Raw genomic sequence first — 19,253 nt, 5'->3', positions numbered from 1 at the left:
TCATATAATTAATTTGTGGTTTTCATTTTATTTAAAATCCAGCAACACTGTATGCAATATACCGTGACGATTGCCAGCTACGTGGCAGGCACACTGGGGTACAAATACGAACGTATCATATCGCTGCCTTCGAGGAATGTAGACTTGGGGGGAAGCAAGTCTGTGAGGAAGGAGGGAGCCCGTGGGAACAGCGCAGTGTGGAGGGTAGGAAGGCCAGCAGCTGTCCACTTGGAACGGTGCAGCTCATGCGCGGGCCTGGGCTTGGGCAGCGATGGGTCCAGAGCACACTTAGGTTTCTGCAGTAGAACCTAGAGGGGGACTTGGTGGTCAACAGGCAGAGTTCAAGAGAGAAAGAACAGCTCAGGATGAGGCCTACACTTTCACTTTCAGAGACTGGATGGACGGTAATATTAAAGTGAGAAGTCCAGGAAAAGGAGCGTGTGGGGTAGGAGAAAGGCAAGAACAGAACAGGCTTCGTTTCGAGCAGCCTTCGGTTCACAATGCCAGCCGTAAAGGGTACTTTCACAGCCTCGCTTTAATATGTCTTATACAGGCTCACTAAACGCAATTAGAGTTATACCAGCCACACCCCAATAAAGACTGAAAATTTACATTCCAGCCGACTCTTTAGCTTAAAAAGTCCACTCTCATATCTACAGAGCCTATTGAGGCTACACGGGCACACCCCCATCTTTCAAGTCACCCTCTTAACCCCTTTGTCCTGAGAGAGGAGACTCAGCTGCTTCTTTAGTTCTTCAATTTCTTTTTCTTGCTCTAGTATCTTCATCTGTAGGGTGAGATTAACCTGTAAAGAGAGAAAATTTTAAGCTCCGTTACAACGGCTTCTTCCTTTACTTTTAAATATACAGGCCTGCCTCTCTGCACACTTCCAATATGCGTGGATTCCAGTTCTCACAGCTTATTACGCGTCACCCAGCAACGTGGGTCAAGTGTCAGTTACCAAGGTATAGTGACTAATTGCCTTAGCACTTCAGTCCACGAAACACTATGTGACCCACCATACATGTCATAATCAGGAACAATCACTTCTTTCAACGGCTTTGCTGGTTGGTCACCGTGCGCCTGTTAGTCGGTTCACACACGGGCAGTGTGTGGAGTTGTGCTGCCTCCTGTCTCCCAGTGATAAACCCACGTGACGTTTTTGAAAGAGGGAACTGGCCAACGAAGATGAAAGTACAGCAAAGTCATGAAAAGTGAAGATGCTAGAAGTGAATATCAAACGCACGGTGTTACAGACGAAAGAGCTGATCGTGGGAGTGCTGATCCCGCCACCATCGGACGCACTGAGCAAAGACCGCTTATCAACGTGAGCAGGAAAAGGATGAAGATGCCCCAAGAAAACCTCACATTAAAGAACTCTTGGGGACGGATCATAACGTCAAAAGTGCCGAAGGTAAAATGCCAGAAACTGACGCAAACTTAGCGAGGAGTATGACAAGTCACCAGGGCACAGAAAAGATGCTCACTCCGTGCCCTAAGTTCCAGGACAAGATGGTGGGCGCTATTCAAACTACTCTTGAAACACTTTCATTCTCAATTATAGTTTTATAATTTTTTTCATTTCCACAAACATCTGTAACTGATAATAAGAGAGTTTTAATGTTCTGACAAACATTTTTAAAGGTCATGGAATGACTGTGACTTTCCCCATCGATTATTAAGCTCCTTTTGTATGCTGTGAGCTCTGCGTGGTCATTGTCACAGTCCTGCAGTACACAAAGTGCAAAGTGAGGGCCACCTGTCTATGCAAATTTATCTCTGCAGGTATGCACAGGTTACTTTATAAACAATTCTACAAGAAGGAGAAATCCTTACCATTAACAACAAATAACTACGGTCTCTACTCTAGCTTCACAGGGAGTTAGAAAATTCTCTCCATACAAGGATATCAATTTAACAACCACATCTGCTATTTTCAGAGACAGAGAAAAGCACTACACCTACCCATTTACTGTTCAATCTACTAAAATTCACTGTTTTACTTGAACACAAATAAGCCTTAAACAAAAGACAAATCAACTAACCAGTTGCAAGTGGTTCCCCAACTCGTGTGCATCAGAGCCGCTTCGAGGTTTGCAGAAGCTCAGAGAGCAGCCCCTTCTCCCCCAGATGTCTCTTTTATAGGTCAGTGGGGGAAGCGGCGGGGGGGGGGTCTAAGAATTCTGTCGAGTTCATGGTGATTTTATGCTGCTGGTCTGGAGACCGCACTCTGGAGCCGGTGCGTCCACCCACTGCTGCTCACACGCTGGGTATAAGTTACTCGGAGATCTCACTACAGTGCAGGTCTGGGGGGGAGCCCCGGAGCCTGTGTTTCTAACAAGCTCCCAGGTAAGGCTGATGCCGCTGGTCGGAGGACCCACTTTGAGTAGCAAAGCACTAGAGAACCTGTGAATTTCTCTTTGAGTCAAGCTTTTTTAAGTCTTAGAAAGTTTCTGTGTATACCTGGCACTGAAATGACACGACAGGAAGGAGGAAGGGGATGGCTGCCTGGAGCAGGACCCCTCACAGGACAGAAAACCAGACTCCACACGGGGATGCTGAGATCTCAGGGTGGGTAAGGCGGTCTCAGCCACAGACGCTCCAGCTCCCCTGAGAAGCACTGCTGTCCTATATCCTTTGGTGTGTGTGCCGTTCTACTAGTAGATACTTGATAATAATTCATAAAAGGCCATATACCACAGTTGGAAAGGAAAACTAAAACCTTCTGACTTAGCAAGATGGGGCTCGAAACTGGAGCCCATGTGACCATTTTCAGAGTAGACAGTTGGCAGTGGTCATCTAGCTTCCCTGACAAGTACGCCACTGGCAACTCTGAGAATGGGCTGAAATATTTTGTTTCCATAAACCTGACTCTAAGCTCAACTGCACTTCGTGAAATGGGATTCACAATTTAAACAAATTCCATTTTAAGCTTCATATTTCCCCCAGTATTAAAAAAATCGCACATACATTTCCAGAATTTTGGAAGAGTTCACTCTGCAGCAGCTGAACAGCAGACGGCCTCTGGGATGAGCTCTTTCTGGTTAAGTGCTGGATGTACTTGGCTTGGACGGGACACCTTTTACTGAGGGACTCGGGGATCTGTCCAGTTCTTAAACCCGTTAAAACATGTGCTCGCTCCATTTCTGTCCCAAACGGCTGAAAGAGCTCCAGCAGGATAACACCCAAGCTATACATATCTGACTGAAAAAGGGGGGAAACGGTCAATCAGTAATGAAATACACAGAGTAACATTTCCATTCCCACCCACCTTCCTTTCAAAAGCGAGAGGATTTTCTACAGAAGGATGATCGACAGTCCCTACAACGGAGGGAGCACAGCGGGCTGGCTCATCCCTCACAGAGGCAGGTATCTGCCAGCTGGATCTACTGTAGGTGATCTACAGACAGATGACTGTACTCTTGCAATCCGCAGCTCTAACACCAAAAAGGGGCATCCAGGGGCACGAAGGACTGAGGGCCAGGCGAGGGGCAGGGGTGATCCCGGCCACCCAGAGCGGTCACTACCATACAACTGACTCCACTGCTCCTTGAAAACCCAGGCCAGGTATAGCCTGAGAGAGACATGAGAGGTCACCGAGGGTCCCTGCGGCCTACCCCGGTCCCACCTCTGCCTCCGCTAAGAGTTAGGCATTCTTGGTAAAGTTTTAGCAAACTCTGCATAAAACCTGTCACTTTTCCTAAGAACAGTCTTTTAGGAAGGTGTTTACTACATAGGATTTTCGGAGCTGCCATGGTTTTTCTGGCAGCTCTTTCCCAATCACTAAAAAGTTGAATGATTCATCAAAAGGAAGAAAATTTACTCGGCTGTTATTTTGAGAAAAGAATTTACTTTAACATTCCTTCGAGGAACGAGCTGGATTAAAACTTTTCCGCATCTTCATTCAGCCTCAGAGGGAAGCAGGTGGCACACTTGTCGGGGGCACTGATTTACCTAAGCTTGAAGGCAGAATGAACGGCTGAAGACAGACTCTGGTGAATCCTGCCTTCCTGAGGGGAAGGTGGTATCTTAAAGGGAAAGCTCATTGCAAAAATTATTTTGTGACACCCACGGATTTGGAAACAGTAAAATAGCCTAAAAAAGTCAGATTCAGTTGAAAAGTGAGGCTTCGCACTATGGTAGTTTGATGTAAGAGATAACCTACCACACTCCGCTATTTCCAAATCACTTCGACGTCAGACCTTCCACTGCATTTACTGTACTTTTTGTTACTTACGACTGCAGGGTAAGTCCACTGAAAGGGTAGAAGGGAACAAACACTACCTTGGCATCATACTCGGATCCCTCCAACTGTTCAGGGGAAGCATACAGGCAAGTGCCCACTCTGGAGGTATGTGTGGGTGTCCCTGTAATTTGAAAAGCCAGAGATTAAGCATGGCAGGGTTAGCACTGTCTACATAAAGACCCCTGACTGAGCAGGGCATTGCAGATCCCAAGGAAATGATAGTTGCTTTTTTTTTAAATCTCACCTTTGCTGTTAAGTCTTTCCGATTCTCTTTAAATACTGACAGTGTTCAACCATGTCTCTCTCTCTCTTTTTTTAATGCAAAACCAAACAAAAACAACCACCAAAACAAACTTACTCTTTCCATTTCCATTGGCCCAGTCTGTGTTCTGTATGATGTCTGCACAGGCCAGGCCGAAGTCTCCTATTTTTACTTGCTGATTGGGGCCATGAAGAAAAATATTTCTGGGCTGGAAACAAACAGAACAGGTCAACTCCACGGTGTTCTAGAATGAATAGTGAAAACATGTAGATGCTGAGAGTTTTCAACTCAGGAGCCAACAGCCCCTCAAGAATTAAAAATGAGAGCAGTGGTTCTCAAACTCGGCCGCACATCAGCATCACCGGAGGAACTTCAAACAAATCTCAGCGGCCAAGCCACTCCCCAGACGGATTAAATCAGATTTCCTGGAGGTGGACACAGGCGGCGACATCACTTAAAGTCCCCAGCTTATTCCACTAATGCAGAAGGTGCTTGTGCACAAGTGCATTTCAGCCCTGACGGGACCTCAGAGTCACCGAGAAGGTTTTAATAACTACTATCCTCTCAACAAGTCAAAGACTTTGATGATTATTATTTTTAATGAAAACACGGATGTTTTTTAAAGCTCCCAGATGATCTAACATGTTAGCCAGGGTTGGGGACGGCCAGGTCACACTCTAAAGGTACACATTTCACTCTATTGAAGCAGTCATCACAGACCCAACACACTTCCCGATGGAAGTACCCCCAGACCAGTGGAAAATGCACCTCTGTTGGAGGCGGGGTGGAATTCCATTAAAAACTAGAAAGCGTTTAACTTAAAAGTTAGGTCTTCTTAATGTAAATGTTTTGTTTGTATCAATTCCCTTATTTTAGCGTTGTCAGGTTTTTCTAACAGTAGCTGAATGGGAAGAGAAAACAGAAACAATCTTAGGTGCAAGATGATAATCTGGCTACGCTTTTGTGACTACGTAGAAAGTCCTGGAAACTGTGCTCCTGTAGCTGGCACTGTAGATACAGGAACAACATGTGAAAAAGTTTGGTTCTGATATAAAAATGCATCATCATCTTCACGGATACCATTCTCAACAGTTCTAGAACTGAATGGAAAGAATCATAAAGAGACTGAGACTGACCAATTCTGTAACGCGTTTGCCCTGAATTCCTAAGTCCCCCCTCGAAGTGGTACTCATGGGAAACATAACCAAGAGAGGCAGCAGGGGGCTGGTGGCTGACGGGGCCCAGGCCCCGGAAGAGGGCGCGGTGGTGTCATTCCACACCGGGCTCTACGAGGCCATCCTGAGGGAGGGCAGCACCGCACTCCGGGCTCTGCTTAGAAGCCACCTGTCAACCAGCCCATGGCCGTTCTGGCCAACTCCACCAGCTACAGATCACTGCTGAACCAGGTACCCGCGTTCTCCTCTCAGTCACTTTGAGAAAAAAAAACGTGATGCTTCAGAAGGAACGCCACCTGATTCTTGAGGACTCACTACACCTGGCTGCCTTCACCGTGCCCGAGGCTGGATGGTCCACGCTGAGCACACCGCACACCCAAAGCCGTGTTCTGCTGAGGCTGCGACGACTCCTTCCAGGGATCACAGGGGCACTGACTGGGGCTCGCTTGGTTGGAAGAACATTAATGTCATCCTCTCAGATGTGCCAGTGCTGATTATGTCTGTGTGCTGGAATTATTTCTCCCTTTTTTACATATAGTTTTTCATTTTCTGAATTTTTATACAGTAATTATTACCCTTATAACTTAAATTTTTTTCAGAAAGTCACCCTCTGCCCTTATCTTGTAGTCGTGCTGTAAAGGCGTGTGTGTGTGTGTGTGTGTGTGTGTGTGTGTGTGTGTGTGTGTGTAAAGAACTCGCATAAACAGCTCTGCTAATCATAGACAGAATACAAGCAGCATTAACTGTGAAACCCTAAACGTGCAGGTTATACTACTGATGCTATGACTTTGGCAAAGGCTTAAAAAACAAAACCTACTTGTCAATGACTCTCTGGGCCAATTTAAGGACCAAGGGACTTGATAGCAATTACCATTAATTTTACACAATGAGCTCTTCACAAGAATCAACTTTCGAAGCTTTAAGTAAATTATATCTGCTGCCTTGGTAAATCTGCATGTATGTAAAATACAGATTTTTATAATATCAATCTAAAATTGACTGGTTTGGGGTAATTTAAAACGCAAAAGGAGAATTTCAGTGCACATAACAGAGAAATACTGAACCAAAGAGATGCTAAATACAATTATTTCCTTTGAAATAGCAAGCTAACACAATTATTCTAACTATATCGGGCTACTTGTAATGTATTTTTTACCCCAAAGCAGACGCAGTCCATCATCCCCATCCTGGCTGCGGAATACCGCAAGGCACAGAGTTTGCTTTGTTTGTTAGAACATGAAGCAGACCCAGAAGTAAGGTAAGTTAACTCAACAGGTGACTGTTTCTAAATGAGGACACACACGATCTGTGTTTCTTTCCCGATCATGTCTGGACTCATCCATTCTCCATGGGTGATGGACTACAGGTTACCACGTTTGGAATAAACCAACTTCCTTACTGATGAGATCCTCTGAAAACCGGAAATAATACAGGAACACAAATCAGTCAGCCCACTTAAAGCATCGTGAGTATTAAGCGCTCAGCAATGATGTTGTGGAAAATTAAGTCCTGGTCACAGCCCTCAGGGAGTTTAACAACCTAAGTTAGATACGAAAAATAAGAAAACGGAAAGAGGCAAGGGATTTTCTTGGAAAGAAGTTCATCTTGCTTCCCAGTATATCTTCACCGCCTAAACCAATGCTGACACTTCCTAAGTGCCCAATAAATATCATCTGAATGAATGGGAGAAGTACATGGTATAAAAGAGAGTCGAGCCCCAAATCCTTACCACGCTCCGGAAGGGCGCCCCACCCCGTCTTGCTCTCACCCTGCCCCCGAGCCCCACTCCAGCTCCGCAGGTCCTCCCAGGACTGGACCATCATGTTCCCCCTCCCCACAGGATTCCTCAGTACACCCTTCCCACCCTTTCTCGCCCTGGGTGGGGCCTGCAGACCTCTTTGCCCACTGGCCTGTTTACTTAGCTCTTTCGGATTAATGCTTCCACACCTGACTGTAAGCTCTGCAGCGTGGGGACTCTGCTGTTTCCCCACACCCCTGGTGCAGGGCTTACACTAAATCAACAGGTGAACTGAAAAGTCATCTTCTCATCCCAGTGGAGCGGTCAGATGCTCATAAGAGACCTTCCCTTTTCTCTGCCACAATCAAGGAATTTTGGAGGCAATCCTGAGAGATTTCAGGAAAGGAGATGAGGGCCGAGTTGTCAAACTCTCACTCTGCCTGCGCTGGGGAGGGACTGACGATAAACTCCAGCTGCAGCCCCTGCCATCCACACACACGAGTGAGAAGGCCAGGTAGAGGAGCAGGTGCGGGGCCACCAGGGACTGAGTCAGCGGGCGTTCTGCCCCTTCACGGCTCACTTCTGTGGGAATTCTGGATCACACTCGAGTCCGCACAATTTTACTGAATGGCTGCTAACTCAGCACAGCCCTGAGGGGCTGTGGACACAGAGCTAACTGAGATGCAACCTGGAAGAGGCCACCGTCCCAGCAGGAGTAACAAAGCTGACATGAGCTGCGATAGGAAGCTGGGCCCCTCCGTGCTGTGATGCATACCACCCTGTCCCCGCAAGACGCTGGGATACCCCAAGAAATTAAACAGCAATGCAGATTCTCAAACACTTCTCTAGAGTAATTACGGGGGATTACCTTAAATAAATGTTGCCTTCTTAAGCAGTAGCTCTCCGCGTCGAGCCATTCCCACTGTGAACTGAGTGTAATCTGCCATCAGTGCCTATTCCAGAGACACAAGAGGCCTCGCCACGTTCCACCCGATGCTCCTGCACTGGCCCATCACCTCTACCACGTGGACGAAGCCGGGGAACAGATCCAAAGGACCCTGACAGACATCCAGAACAACACCGTCCTGCGTCTCCGCATCTTGTGCGAACACGGGGCCCAGGTGAATGCGCGAGCGGACAGCAGCAACGGGCACTCCCGGCTCCACCTGGCCATCACGTACGGGACCTACCCGGTTCTCTCCATCCTGGCCCAGAACGGTGCCCAGGTCAACGCCATAAACGAGTCCAGCGTGACACCCCTGCACATGGCTGCAGATATACTGAATAAGGAGGTGATCGAAACGCTCACTGCCCACGGGGCATACGTCAACTGCGCCGTCTCCTCCACAGGCAACACGGCCCTGAAGCTGGCGGTGTGCACCGCGTCAAGCAAGGCCGGCCGGCTGCTGGCCGCGGGCCTGAGCTGCATCCGCCTGCTGCTCGTTCACGGAGCCCAGGTGAATACGCAGGACCGTGAAGGTCAAGCCGCGAGCCACGAGGCGTTTTGGAGGCAGAGAGGCAATAATCTCTTGCTCGAATTTGAAGCCAATGTTAACATATTAACAAGAAATGGGGAATCTCTGATATATATGTACCTTCCAGCACGGTTCCAATACAAGAGACACGGCACTTCTCACCAGGCTGCTTTACCACTCTTATCCTTTGAGACTGACCAATGACCAAGGAATTCTACCTGCAGGAATCATGCTCCCAGAATTCCACCTCCTAAGGGAAACCCTAATAAAGTTATCTCAAAAACCCTTATCCCTAGAAGACAACTGTAAAAGAAATGTCAGAAATATTTGTGGGGAGAAACAAAAACAGCACTTGAAGCGACTTCTCCCAGGGAAGATCTGGAATTCTGTATCTGGTTATTATGGTTTAGCTCACCTCCTGAAATAAGATCTCAAAGTTGCACAGAGCCACAGAACTTCAGTAACTCACATCGCATTTTCTGGCTAGACGTGTACCCAGAAAATACTTAACCCATCACCTTATACATCCCAAATGTACAAACTACTGGTTCTTAAACCTTTTTCAAAAAATAAAATGATTTGCACATTAACTTTTTCTTCCTAAATAGTCTTTTAAATGCATTTTCCATGATTTAATTTTTGCCCCAAAAGTAAGTAAATTAATTTAAAACTCTCAGCCAAAGAAGTAAATACATTTTCTCTCTCTCGCTCTCTCTTTTTTTCTGGCCATGCCGCACGGCTTGCGGGATCTTAGTTCCCTAACCAGCGACTGAACCCGCACCCCCAGCAGTGAAAGCTTGGAGTCCTAACTACTGGACCGCCAGGGAATTCCCTATTGTCTCTCTTTCTTGATAGTCTTTTATAAAAATTGGAATAGTCATTACAGATTTTTAAAACAGCAGAAAAAAATTTCCCATGTTAAATTTCTTTTAAGAGGGATAATTACAGAAACAGATTTTACCTCTAAGGCAGAAATGAGTATTTTTGTCAGCATGAAATACATTTAGCATCATCAGTTATATTAGTACTCAGAGCACACTTACTACCTGAAAACAGCTAGAATTTTCGAATGCCCAAAGATTACTCCTTTTAAATTCAATCTAAAGTTTTCACATTCTAGACCTATGGAACAATGATTTATACAATATAAAGGTAATGATAACCTCCGAGGTAAATAAACTAGGGTACATGATCTCATTTAATTCAATAAACCAATACCCAAGTCATCCCTGTAAGCAGCTGTCAATGATTTAATCTTCCCCACTTACCTTTAGATCTCTGTGTACAATTCCCATGTTATGTATGTAAAATACACCTTCCACCAATTCTTGAAAAATTTTTGTTGCAACACTGGCCATAACATAAGGACCTTTAAGTTAAAAAAAATAGTTTTATTTCTCTAATAGTTTTTCACTTGTTACATAACATCAAAATGTAATGAGGGGACTTCCCTGGTGGTGCAGTAGTTCAGAATCTGCCTGCCAATGCAGGGGATAAGTGTTCGAGCCCTGGTCCAGGAAGATCCCACATGCTGCGGAGCAACTAAGCCCATGCACCACAACTACTGAGCCTGCGCTCTAGAGCCCGCAAGCCACAACTACTGAGCCCACATGCCACAACTATTGAAGCCCCTCCTCCACAACTAGAGAAGCCACTGCAATGAGAAGCCCATGCACCACAACGAAGAGTAGCCCACGCTCACCACAACCAGAGAAAAATCCGCGCACAGGAATGAAGACCCAACGCAACGAAAAATAAATAACTTTATAAAAAAAACATGTAATGAACGTAGTTATAAATACATTAACACCTGACACCACACAACATTCAGATTGTCAACACAGTCAATACTCCACAATGGTTTCAAACCTAGAAATCAGCAAACAAAGAAGCCACTGCAAACTAGTTCCCAAGAGTCGATGGACTTCTGTCACCAGAAAGAGAGGACCTCTCATGTCACTCAGAGCCCCTGTATTAACTGCTCTGTAAACGATTCTCAGGCATCGGGTGACTAGATTAAACTACGTTTCAGTCCCCTTCAACCCCTGACATCTGGGGATTAATGCTAATAAATCTGGTGTCCTGGCCCGCTGTGGATTAAACACACTATTACAAATAGCAGAATAAGAAAAAAGATAAATTATGTTAGCCCAAGGGGTGAGCTTCTATTGCCTGGAAGATTTGGAATGCCACATTTTCCAAAAATGATGGACAAATGAAGTAGAGGGGGGAAAAGGTAAACGAATTAATTCATCTATTAATATCATAACATAATATGGGAATTTAGAGGGTGGAGAGGTTTGGTAAGACTAAATCAGGGACTTCCCTGGTGGCACAGTGGTTGAGAATCCACCTGCCAATGCAGGGGACACGGGTTCGAGCGCCGGTCCAGGAAGACCCCACATGCCGCAGAGCAACTAAGCCCGTGCGCCACAACTACTGAGCCTGCGCTCTAGAGTCCACGAGCCACAACTACCGAAGTCCAAGCACCTAGAGCCCGTGCTCCGCGCCACTGCAACAAGAAGCCCGCGCACCGCAACGAAGAGTAGCGCCCCACTGGCTGCAACTAGTGAAAGCCCCCGCGCAACAATGAAGACCCAATGCAGCCAAAAATAAATAAACAAAGTAAATAAATATATTAAATAAATAAATACATAAAATCATAAACCTATTGTTTATCTTTGAGCACGAGAGCACCACATGCTCCCTTCTCCCTGAATGAGCCGACTTTGTTATAGAGCTCAAACCTATTCCACACCCTCCTCTTACACTGTCTAGCATATAATTTAGGGACCTCAAGTATTTAAGACAGAAAACTCTGTGTGTGTGTGTGTGTGTGTGTAAAAACAATGGTTCCAGGGAATTCCCTGGTGGTCCAGTAGTGAGGACTCTGCGCTTTCACTACCGGGGCCCGCGTTCAGTCCCTGGTCGGGGAACTTAAGATCCTGCAAATCTCGTGGCACGGCCAGAAAGTAAACAAAAATTTTAAAAATAAAACAAAAACAATGGTTCCATTACAAGTACCTCTAGTATGACCCCCCCCACCCCCACCCCGCCCCTGAAGTGACCAACCTGTCTGGGAAGAAATGCAAGAAGGGCTTTCTGACTTTCCCAACTATTCAGAATAACTACCTTACTTTGGTCTGTCTTTGATTCGGTTTTCCTTTTAACTCACCTAACACATCCAAACGGTAGGTAACTGTTGGAGGACTCAGTAATTATACACAGACTCGCTCCAGTGATCACAGTTTCCACCCAGTGCTACATCCTTTGCAGACACTGCTTTAATCCTCACAATAACCCCATAAAATGGGGATGATCCACACTTTACAGGTGAGGATAGAGACAAAACTGGTAACTGACTTGCCCAAAACCTTCTAGCTGGTGAGTACCAGAGCCATGACTCAAACCCAGGTGTGCCGCTCATGGGAGCTGGGAATGATTCACGTAAAAAATGTGATTGATGTAAAGCTGGACACACAGGGCTGGAATGCTACAAAGATAAAACTTTTTATTTTAAAATATTTTTTAAAAGAAAAATATACATCCTGCTAGCAGTATGATCCATCTCTTGCCTTCACTGTTTTGACGGGTTTATCGTACTGGATGGTATAGATTAGAGTTCTCACCCCACACTTCGTTAAGGACTCACTTTCCCAACGTAAGCTTCAAGATTAACTGCACACGGGGCTGGAATGAACGATTCTCTTTCCACAAAGATGGGCACATAGCACTAGAATGTGCATGCAGCAGGCCAAGGATCCAGTTTTACTGTGCCCTAAAAATACCCCACGCACCACTTACCATGACTGAACTGAACGAAGTCTGGCAGGTTCTAATTTCATGGCAAACAGAGGGGCACTGAGGAGCTGCTGGAGAGAGACGTTATGTCTCCGTCTCCATGGGAAGCTAGTCTAAGATTCTGAGTAGGCCAACTGACCTGTGTTTTAGGCCAAATAAAGGGTTATAGTGTCACTAGGAGTGAACAGCAAATGATTAATGATTGATATTTAGTTGAGTCTTTACTTAAAATCAGGTCACTCGCATCCCCTATTTTGATCATCTACTGCAGTGAACTTCAACTTTGGCCGCACATTAGAATCAACAAGAGAACTTTCACCAAAAAATAACAAAGGCCAAGCCCTATCCAAGACCAATTATAGAAAAATTACTGGTGTGGTCCCAGACAACACCCTTTTTCTAAAAAGATTTCATTTTTAAAAACAGTCTTAGATTTCCAGAAAACCTGAGAAGACAGTTCCCACTTACCCCACACCCAGCTTCCCTGTCACCAACACCTTACATCAGTCTGGTACATGTCACAATGCACCGATCCCGATACAAGTCCACAGCCTATGCAGACGTCCCTGGTTTTTACCTAATGTCCTTTTTCTGTTCCAGGATTCCATCCAGGATACCACATTACACTGAGTTGTCATGCCTCTTGAGGGTCCTCTGGTCTGTGACAGTTTCTCAGACTTTTCCTGTTTATGATGACCTTGACAGTTTTGAGAAGTACTGGTCAGGTATTTTGGAGAATGTCCCTCAGCTGGGATTTGTCTATTTTTCTCATGATTAGACTGGGGTTATGGGTTTGGGGGAGGAAAAGCACAGAGATACCGTGCCCTTCTCACAGCCTCTTATCAAGGGCACATACTATCGACGTGAGTTATCGCTGTTGATGCTGACCTTGACTACTTGCTGAGGGGGCGTTTGTCACGTTTCTTCCACTGTAAAGTTACTTTTTTTTATTGACAACATCTTTTTAAAAGCTCCGCAGGTGATTTCTACGTGCAGTGTTAAGCTGAGAACCAGTGTTATAATTAATACTCTACAAATATTAACCTAACAGAGCACTTCTAGAGGCTATTGTATAACTGCAGGGGAGCGGAGGATGTGGATCTTGAGGGAGACAAACTTCTGACCACATGCCCTTCTATCAGGGTTTCTTTAAAGGTTTCTTTTTATAGAAATATCGCATTTTAAGTCTTTTCTTTTTTTCTTGGCCACACCGCACGGCATGCAGGATCTTAGTTCCCCGACTAGGGATCGAACCCGTGCCCCCTGCAGAGGAAGCGCAGAGTCTTAACCACTGGACTGCCAGGGAAGTCCCAAAGTATCACATTTTCAGTTTAAAAAAGTAAAACAAATATTTAAATTTTCCCTTAAAAATTTTTTAAAAGACTTTTCTACCTGAAATCATTATACTAAATTCTAGCATAGTACTCTTAAATATCAACAAACTATGTATCTATAACAGAAAATATTAACTTCCAAATACCTACTTATATTTTAAAAATGTGATTTTTCCCCCAATCTAAAGCACCTGCAGGCAGAAGGCGGCAGGCCTGTCTGTAGTTCCCAGCCCAGCCCTTGAACACCCACATGGTACTTACATGCGGATTCATCCATGCTCTCCCGGCCCTGCTGGTTCCTCTCTCTGATCCAGTCCCACAGCGAGAGCTCACACAGCTGCATCTGGATGTGAAGCATCAGGTGGTACTGCACCTAGGGGGCGACACACCACTGGCTCCCATCTGCACCATTTAGCAGACGAATGCTCCCTTGCCTAACCCTAGGCCAAGCACCAGGCCACGTGCTGTGGACAGAGGCTACAGACACAAGCCTGCCCGAGAAGCCCGAAGTCTAGTGAAGGAGACAGAGGAATAAAGCAATACTTAACACAACGCGTCATGACCCAAGTGGGCAGAGGCAGGCCCGGCTGGGGTTAGGCAGGTATCAAATGGAAGAAACTCTTGAACGTGACAGAGTCCGTGGGCCTGAAACTGTTTAGTCTGCTCTCGAGATAAACAGTTTTTAAAGCTGAAGATACAGCATCAGGCTGGCTGTATGGTATTCTGCTACTCTATGGATACCCCAGAGTGTGCACACACTTTATCTGGCTTCACATAACTAATAATTTGTCCAAGAAAAAAGTAAGCAAAAATTAAGCTCACTGTAGCCCATTCAGGAAATTTTCCCAAATGTATTACAGAGCAATGAAATGATTCTGATGAAAAGTCCCTCTAACTCAACTCCTTTATATTCAGGGAACCTACTCAAAGTTTTTTGTGTTTCATAAAAATACAGAACCTCATATTCCTGGACAGCCAGAATTAAGGCTACGTGTGAGTGTACAGATGGTATATACAGTTTTGTGATCCCAACACGACAGGTTATGCGCAGACCCTGTTAACGTTCCAGTTTAAATACTAACACTCAGTAAGGGAGAGAACACCAGCACATCAGTGTAATCCTAATTACTGTAATTAGGACACTGAAAGCTGACCTGGTGATCCACCCATTCAGACAGCTATTCTGTGTTCTAATAACATGTTCTACAGTCACGTTCCAAAATACAGGAAATCTTTCTGCATAAATATATTTGGATAGCACGATGCTAACCAACCACAGAAGGAGAACGTGTGTGCTGCTTCCTGCTCTGGGGTGTACCTACGAGATGCCCCAGTCAGGGAGGTCAGAAAAGGACCAGGAGGAGTTTACTAAGAGAAGGAGGGAGGACCAAATACCCGGGCCACGTGTCAGAAGGCAGCACGAGGGCAGAAGAGCAAGGGCAGAGACAGGGACGGGGAGCTGAGGAGGGAAGCCGCCTGCGGGGCAGGGCCGGCCGCGTCTAATCACCGTCCTCCACGCCGTTATTACAAGGAAACAGCAAATGCGCAGGTTCTGGAAAACTCATCTACCTCCGTCTGCCCCAACAAGTTTAAGTTTTCTTCAGAAGATTCCTCAGTGGATGCGAAATTCTCTTCCAGGTCTGAATTATGCCCAAGTGGCAGCCGATGCCCAACAATCGATCTGGAAGACTCGTCAGCCACACCTTTTCCTTGGGGCTCAAGGGACGGTTCAAATTCACCGGCATCTCTTGGGACTACACTGGCGCTGTAGTTCACCAATCTATTATTCTGATTTTCAATGCCAGATTCTCCCAAGGATTTTTCTTCTTCTGGGGTGAATTCGGCGAAGATAATGGATGGGCTGTTACTTTCATCACTTTTAACATCACACTGATCTCTGGAGGCCAAAAAAAAACAGTAAAGATAAAAACCAATGTAAAAAAAGATCCAGTGTACCTCAACTGTCCCTGTATGAAACTGACTGGTAAACTCCTGACAAAAGAGACAACCCATCTGTCCAGCAGCAGCATTTACTTAAAAATACTGACAGGAAATACCTGAGAGAAGGAAGAAAATAACTTAACATTTTGTAATGAAAATAAGCAAAAAGGAAGTCTAAAACACTCCTGAGCTCCTAGGTGTAAAAGGCAAAGGCGACCCAGGGCAGGTGACGGGAGGTAACGTCTAGGGCGTGAAAGGACACGGCAGCCCACGTACCTGGGGTCCTCCTGGTCAGAGATCACTTCCAGAGATGGCAACTGAATAGAAATTCTATCTGCTGAACAGAAACAAAAGGAAATCTTCAAGCAGCCCAGTTTTCTAATTTATAGTCAAAGGCAGAGCTAAAATACATAAGTAAGACCAAATGAGACAAGAAGTTAAAAATGTCACGACCTTCTGGCAAAATGCAAAATACACCAAGCTTATTCAAATGACTGGCAGATTTTAGAAAAGACAAAAACAGAGCTGTTCAACTATGCGAGGGCTCATCGAACCTTCCGTACAGGACCTGACAGTAAATATTTCAGGTTTTGTGGGCCCTAGGGGACCCTGCTGCCACTACTCAACTCTGCTTCTGTAGTGCAAAAGCAGCCAAAGATAACACATGCGAACGAGCCTGTGTTCTAATAAACTTTACTGACACTGAATTTTGAATTTCATATAATCTTTACAAAATAATTCTTCCTTTGATTTAACTCCTTAAAAAAAAATTCTCAGCTTGTGGGGTGCACAAAAACAGACGTAGGCCTGATGTCACCCACGGGCTGAAATTTACCAACCCTTCAACTGCTTTATCTAAAACCGCTCACCTTGCCTTTGGGCCATGTGAACATGTTCTATCCAGGCAGTGTGATAGCCTACAATATTAGGATGCTGAAGACCAGCCAGCACCTTAACTTCCCGTAGCACCTGAAGAAGAAACATACTTAGAGCTGGTTTTTACTGACAAATTTGTTAAATGTTCATGGTATTAAATAATACTTGTTCCCTCTGTACGAGGAATCTAGACTGTGTTAAAATAATGGGAATACTTTTGTGAGAGACAAATGCAGTTGTTGTTGTTGTGGTTGTTTTTTGCGGTATGCGGGCCTCTCACTGTTGTGGCCTCCCCCGTTGCGGAGCACAGGCTCCGGACGAGCAGGCTCAGCGGCCATGGCTCACGGGCCCAGCCGCTCCGCGGCATGTGGGATCTTCCTGGACCAGGGCACGAACCCGTGTCCCCTGCATCGGCAGGCGGACTCTCAATCACTGCGCCACCAGGCAAGCCCTGCAGTTGTTATAGCAACTAAATAACTGACATGCATATAGCACTTTACACTTTCCGTGGCTCATATATAATCATTCCCTCATTTCATTCCTACAAGTAAGTCCAGACCTCCAAGGTAAATAAAACCATTCTTGTCACCACTACTTTCAAGGGCAGGAGACAGAAGTGGCTTAGAGGACTAGGTCGTTTGCCTGGGATCACACAGCATGTCAGGGAGAAGACTTGGACCTGAATTGAGCGCCTGTGTTTTTCATAAAAAGCTTGTTATATATTGTATATGAATAGTTTACTTAAAGAATTAATTTCCCCAGCAATGACCCTGAAATGTGGTCAACCTAAAGTGCCTATAAAAAATTTAAATCAAGTAAAAATTTAATCTTGATGTTTATTTTATGGTAACCCATTCCTAGTAAACTGCAATCCATATCACCAAGTAGTTCCCAAATACACAAACACACACACACACACAAACTCTTTCAGAAGGACCTAAATACTCAATTATTCAAAATAAGTAAATGTTTTAAATCATACCTTCATGCAATCTGTTTTAGTTGCACCCTTAATCAGGATTTTTTTAATTGCATAGTACTGACCATCTAATTTATTCCTGACCTAAAAGCAGAGGAAAAGACAAAAGTATATTGTACCATTAAATCCAACTGAATAAAGAAAGTTCTTTTAACCTGACCTTAGATAATCCGAAGTAGCCAAAGAGATAAAATAAAGCTAAAGACACACGTCCTGGGGAATTCCCTGGCGGTTCAGTGGTTTGGACTCCATGCTTTATGCATCCCCTTTACTATGTTCAGAGAAGTCAGCCGTAGTCAACTAGACTAATAGTTTTTCCAACTGTACTGAGAGTCCAACTCCTAGAATCTCTAGGTCTGAAGAATGGGAATGTTAGCAAAAGGGCTATGTGCAAAACACAGCAGCAAAACTTTTTCAAGTAATACCTTTTTTAATAGAAATTAGCTACAGAACAAAACCTCAAAGTTTCCAGAATCCACTAAATCACCAACGTGGTTAGGAAAACACTAAAACCTGCCCACGTCCCTGTAAATGACAAATCTAAATAGAAAGTAAACATACGTGATTTCTAGGAATTTTCCTTTGAGCACGTTAAGTAATAACAATGAAAACAACTTCTGCAAATACATTGTTTAGAGTAGGGGGTCAAAACAAATATGTGGAAAACCACCTTGTATACTCTTCCATATCCACCTTTTCCTAAGATGGCAAGCTCTTCAAATTCATTCAAGTAACGTGAAGTTTGTGCTTCAAAGCCTACTTCCCTTGATCTGAAAGTTAAACACAATCAATCAATCAATCCCCAAGCATGAGAGAACCAAAATGTTCTGAGACAGACCATGTTCACTGTATTACTAGCCTGGCAAACCTCGCTTATCACTAAACTGTGATAATTTGGAAAGGATGAGCTAAAATGAAAGTTTTCATTCTCTATGAAGAAAACATTTGATAATAAGCGAATCAATAGCGTAATAGAGATATCAAGGGGATCATTAATTTTAAGTATTTTACCAGTAATCAGTATTCCAATTAGAAATTATTGTTTTAATAATTATTAAGTTAATATTATTATTTATTATTATTGTTTTAACAGGAATCCTAAGGACGACTAACAGGCAGGAGTTAAGTAGCTAAGCTCAGTGATAAGTTTACTTAAATTTCTTAATGATTCAGACCAGTTACAGATTTTAAACGAGCATTTCCTACATACAGCCGAAATTCAGTGGTGTTCCCCTGACAGGGACTGGATGTCAGTGCTCTGAATTAAGAGTGGGGCTTATGGAATCCACATGGAATTGCGGGGGAAGGGTGGTCAAAGAGAGAATGAGAAATCTTACAAAATTTTTAGCAAATCTTAAAAAGTTTTTAATCTTACAATGTTTTTAATTTTCATAAACTACCCTAACTACGTTATTTTTAATCCCAC

The 19,253-nt window shown here is 44.5% G+C and overlaps 2 protein-coding genes across 5 annotated transcripts in view; one reads left to right on the top strand and one right to left on the bottom strand.

Moving 5' to 3' along the window:
• Window positions 1-44: 44 nt before the first annotated feature.
• EIF2AK1 (eukaryotic translation initiation factor 2 alpha kinase 1) overlaps window positions 45-19,253 on the bottom strand; it is a 30,813-nt gene continuing 11,604 nt past the window's right edge. Inside the window, exons 5-16 of one of the 4 annotated variants that reach the window (XM_082857669.1) lie at window positions 18,498-18,597; window positions 17,831-17,911; window positions 16,842-16,941; window positions 16,249-16,309; window positions 15,601-15,928; window positions 14,293-14,404; window positions 13,275-13,394; window positions 10,165-10,265; window positions 4,605-4,716; window positions 4,285-4,367; window positions 2,971-3,204; window positions 45-805 (exon numbers count right to left, since the gene is read on the bottom strand). In XM_082857669.1, coding sequence (XP_082713795.1) covers window positions 695-805; window positions 2,971-3,204; window positions 4,285-4,367; window positions 4,605-4,716; window positions 10,165-10,265; window positions 13,275-13,394; window positions 14,293-14,404; window positions 15,601-15,928; window positions 16,249-16,309; window positions 16,842-16,941; window positions 17,831-17,911; window positions 18,498-18,597 — 1,543 coding nt within the window. In that variant the 3' untranslated portion in view covers window positions 45-694. The remainder of the gene's footprint in view (window positions 806-2,970; window positions 3,205-4,284; window positions 4,368-4,604; window positions 4,717-10,164; window positions 10,266-13,274; window positions 13,395-14,292; window positions 14,405-15,600; window positions 15,929-16,248; window positions 16,310-16,841; window positions 16,942-17,830; window positions 17,912-18,497; window positions 18,598-19,253) is intronic. The other 3 variants (XM_082857670.1, XM_082857671.1, XM_082857672.1) reach the window with 3 other exon arrangements.
• Window positions 5,700-9,659, top strand: ANKRD61 (ankyrin repeat domain 61; the record flags this gene model as incomplete). The annotated part of the gene is given in 6 exon segments (XM_082857673.1): window positions 5,700-5,850; window positions 5,853-5,914; window positions 6,850-6,941; window positions 8,384-8,460; window positions 8,463-9,019; window positions 9,021-9,659. Coding segments are annotated over 6 exon segments (1,242 nt in total). The 3' UTR covers window positions 9,324-9,659.

Source organism: Leucopleurus acutus, assembly GCF_964270905.1.
Source record: "Leucopleurus acutus genome assembly, chromosome: 16".
NCBI classification, from domain to species: domain Eukaryota; kingdom Metazoa; phylum Chordata; class Mammalia; order Artiodactyla; family Delphinidae; genus Leucopleurus; species Leucopleurus acutus.
The sequence above is the reverse complement of the archived record's forward strand: the minus strand, read 5'-3'. Positions and strand labels throughout refer to the sequence as shown.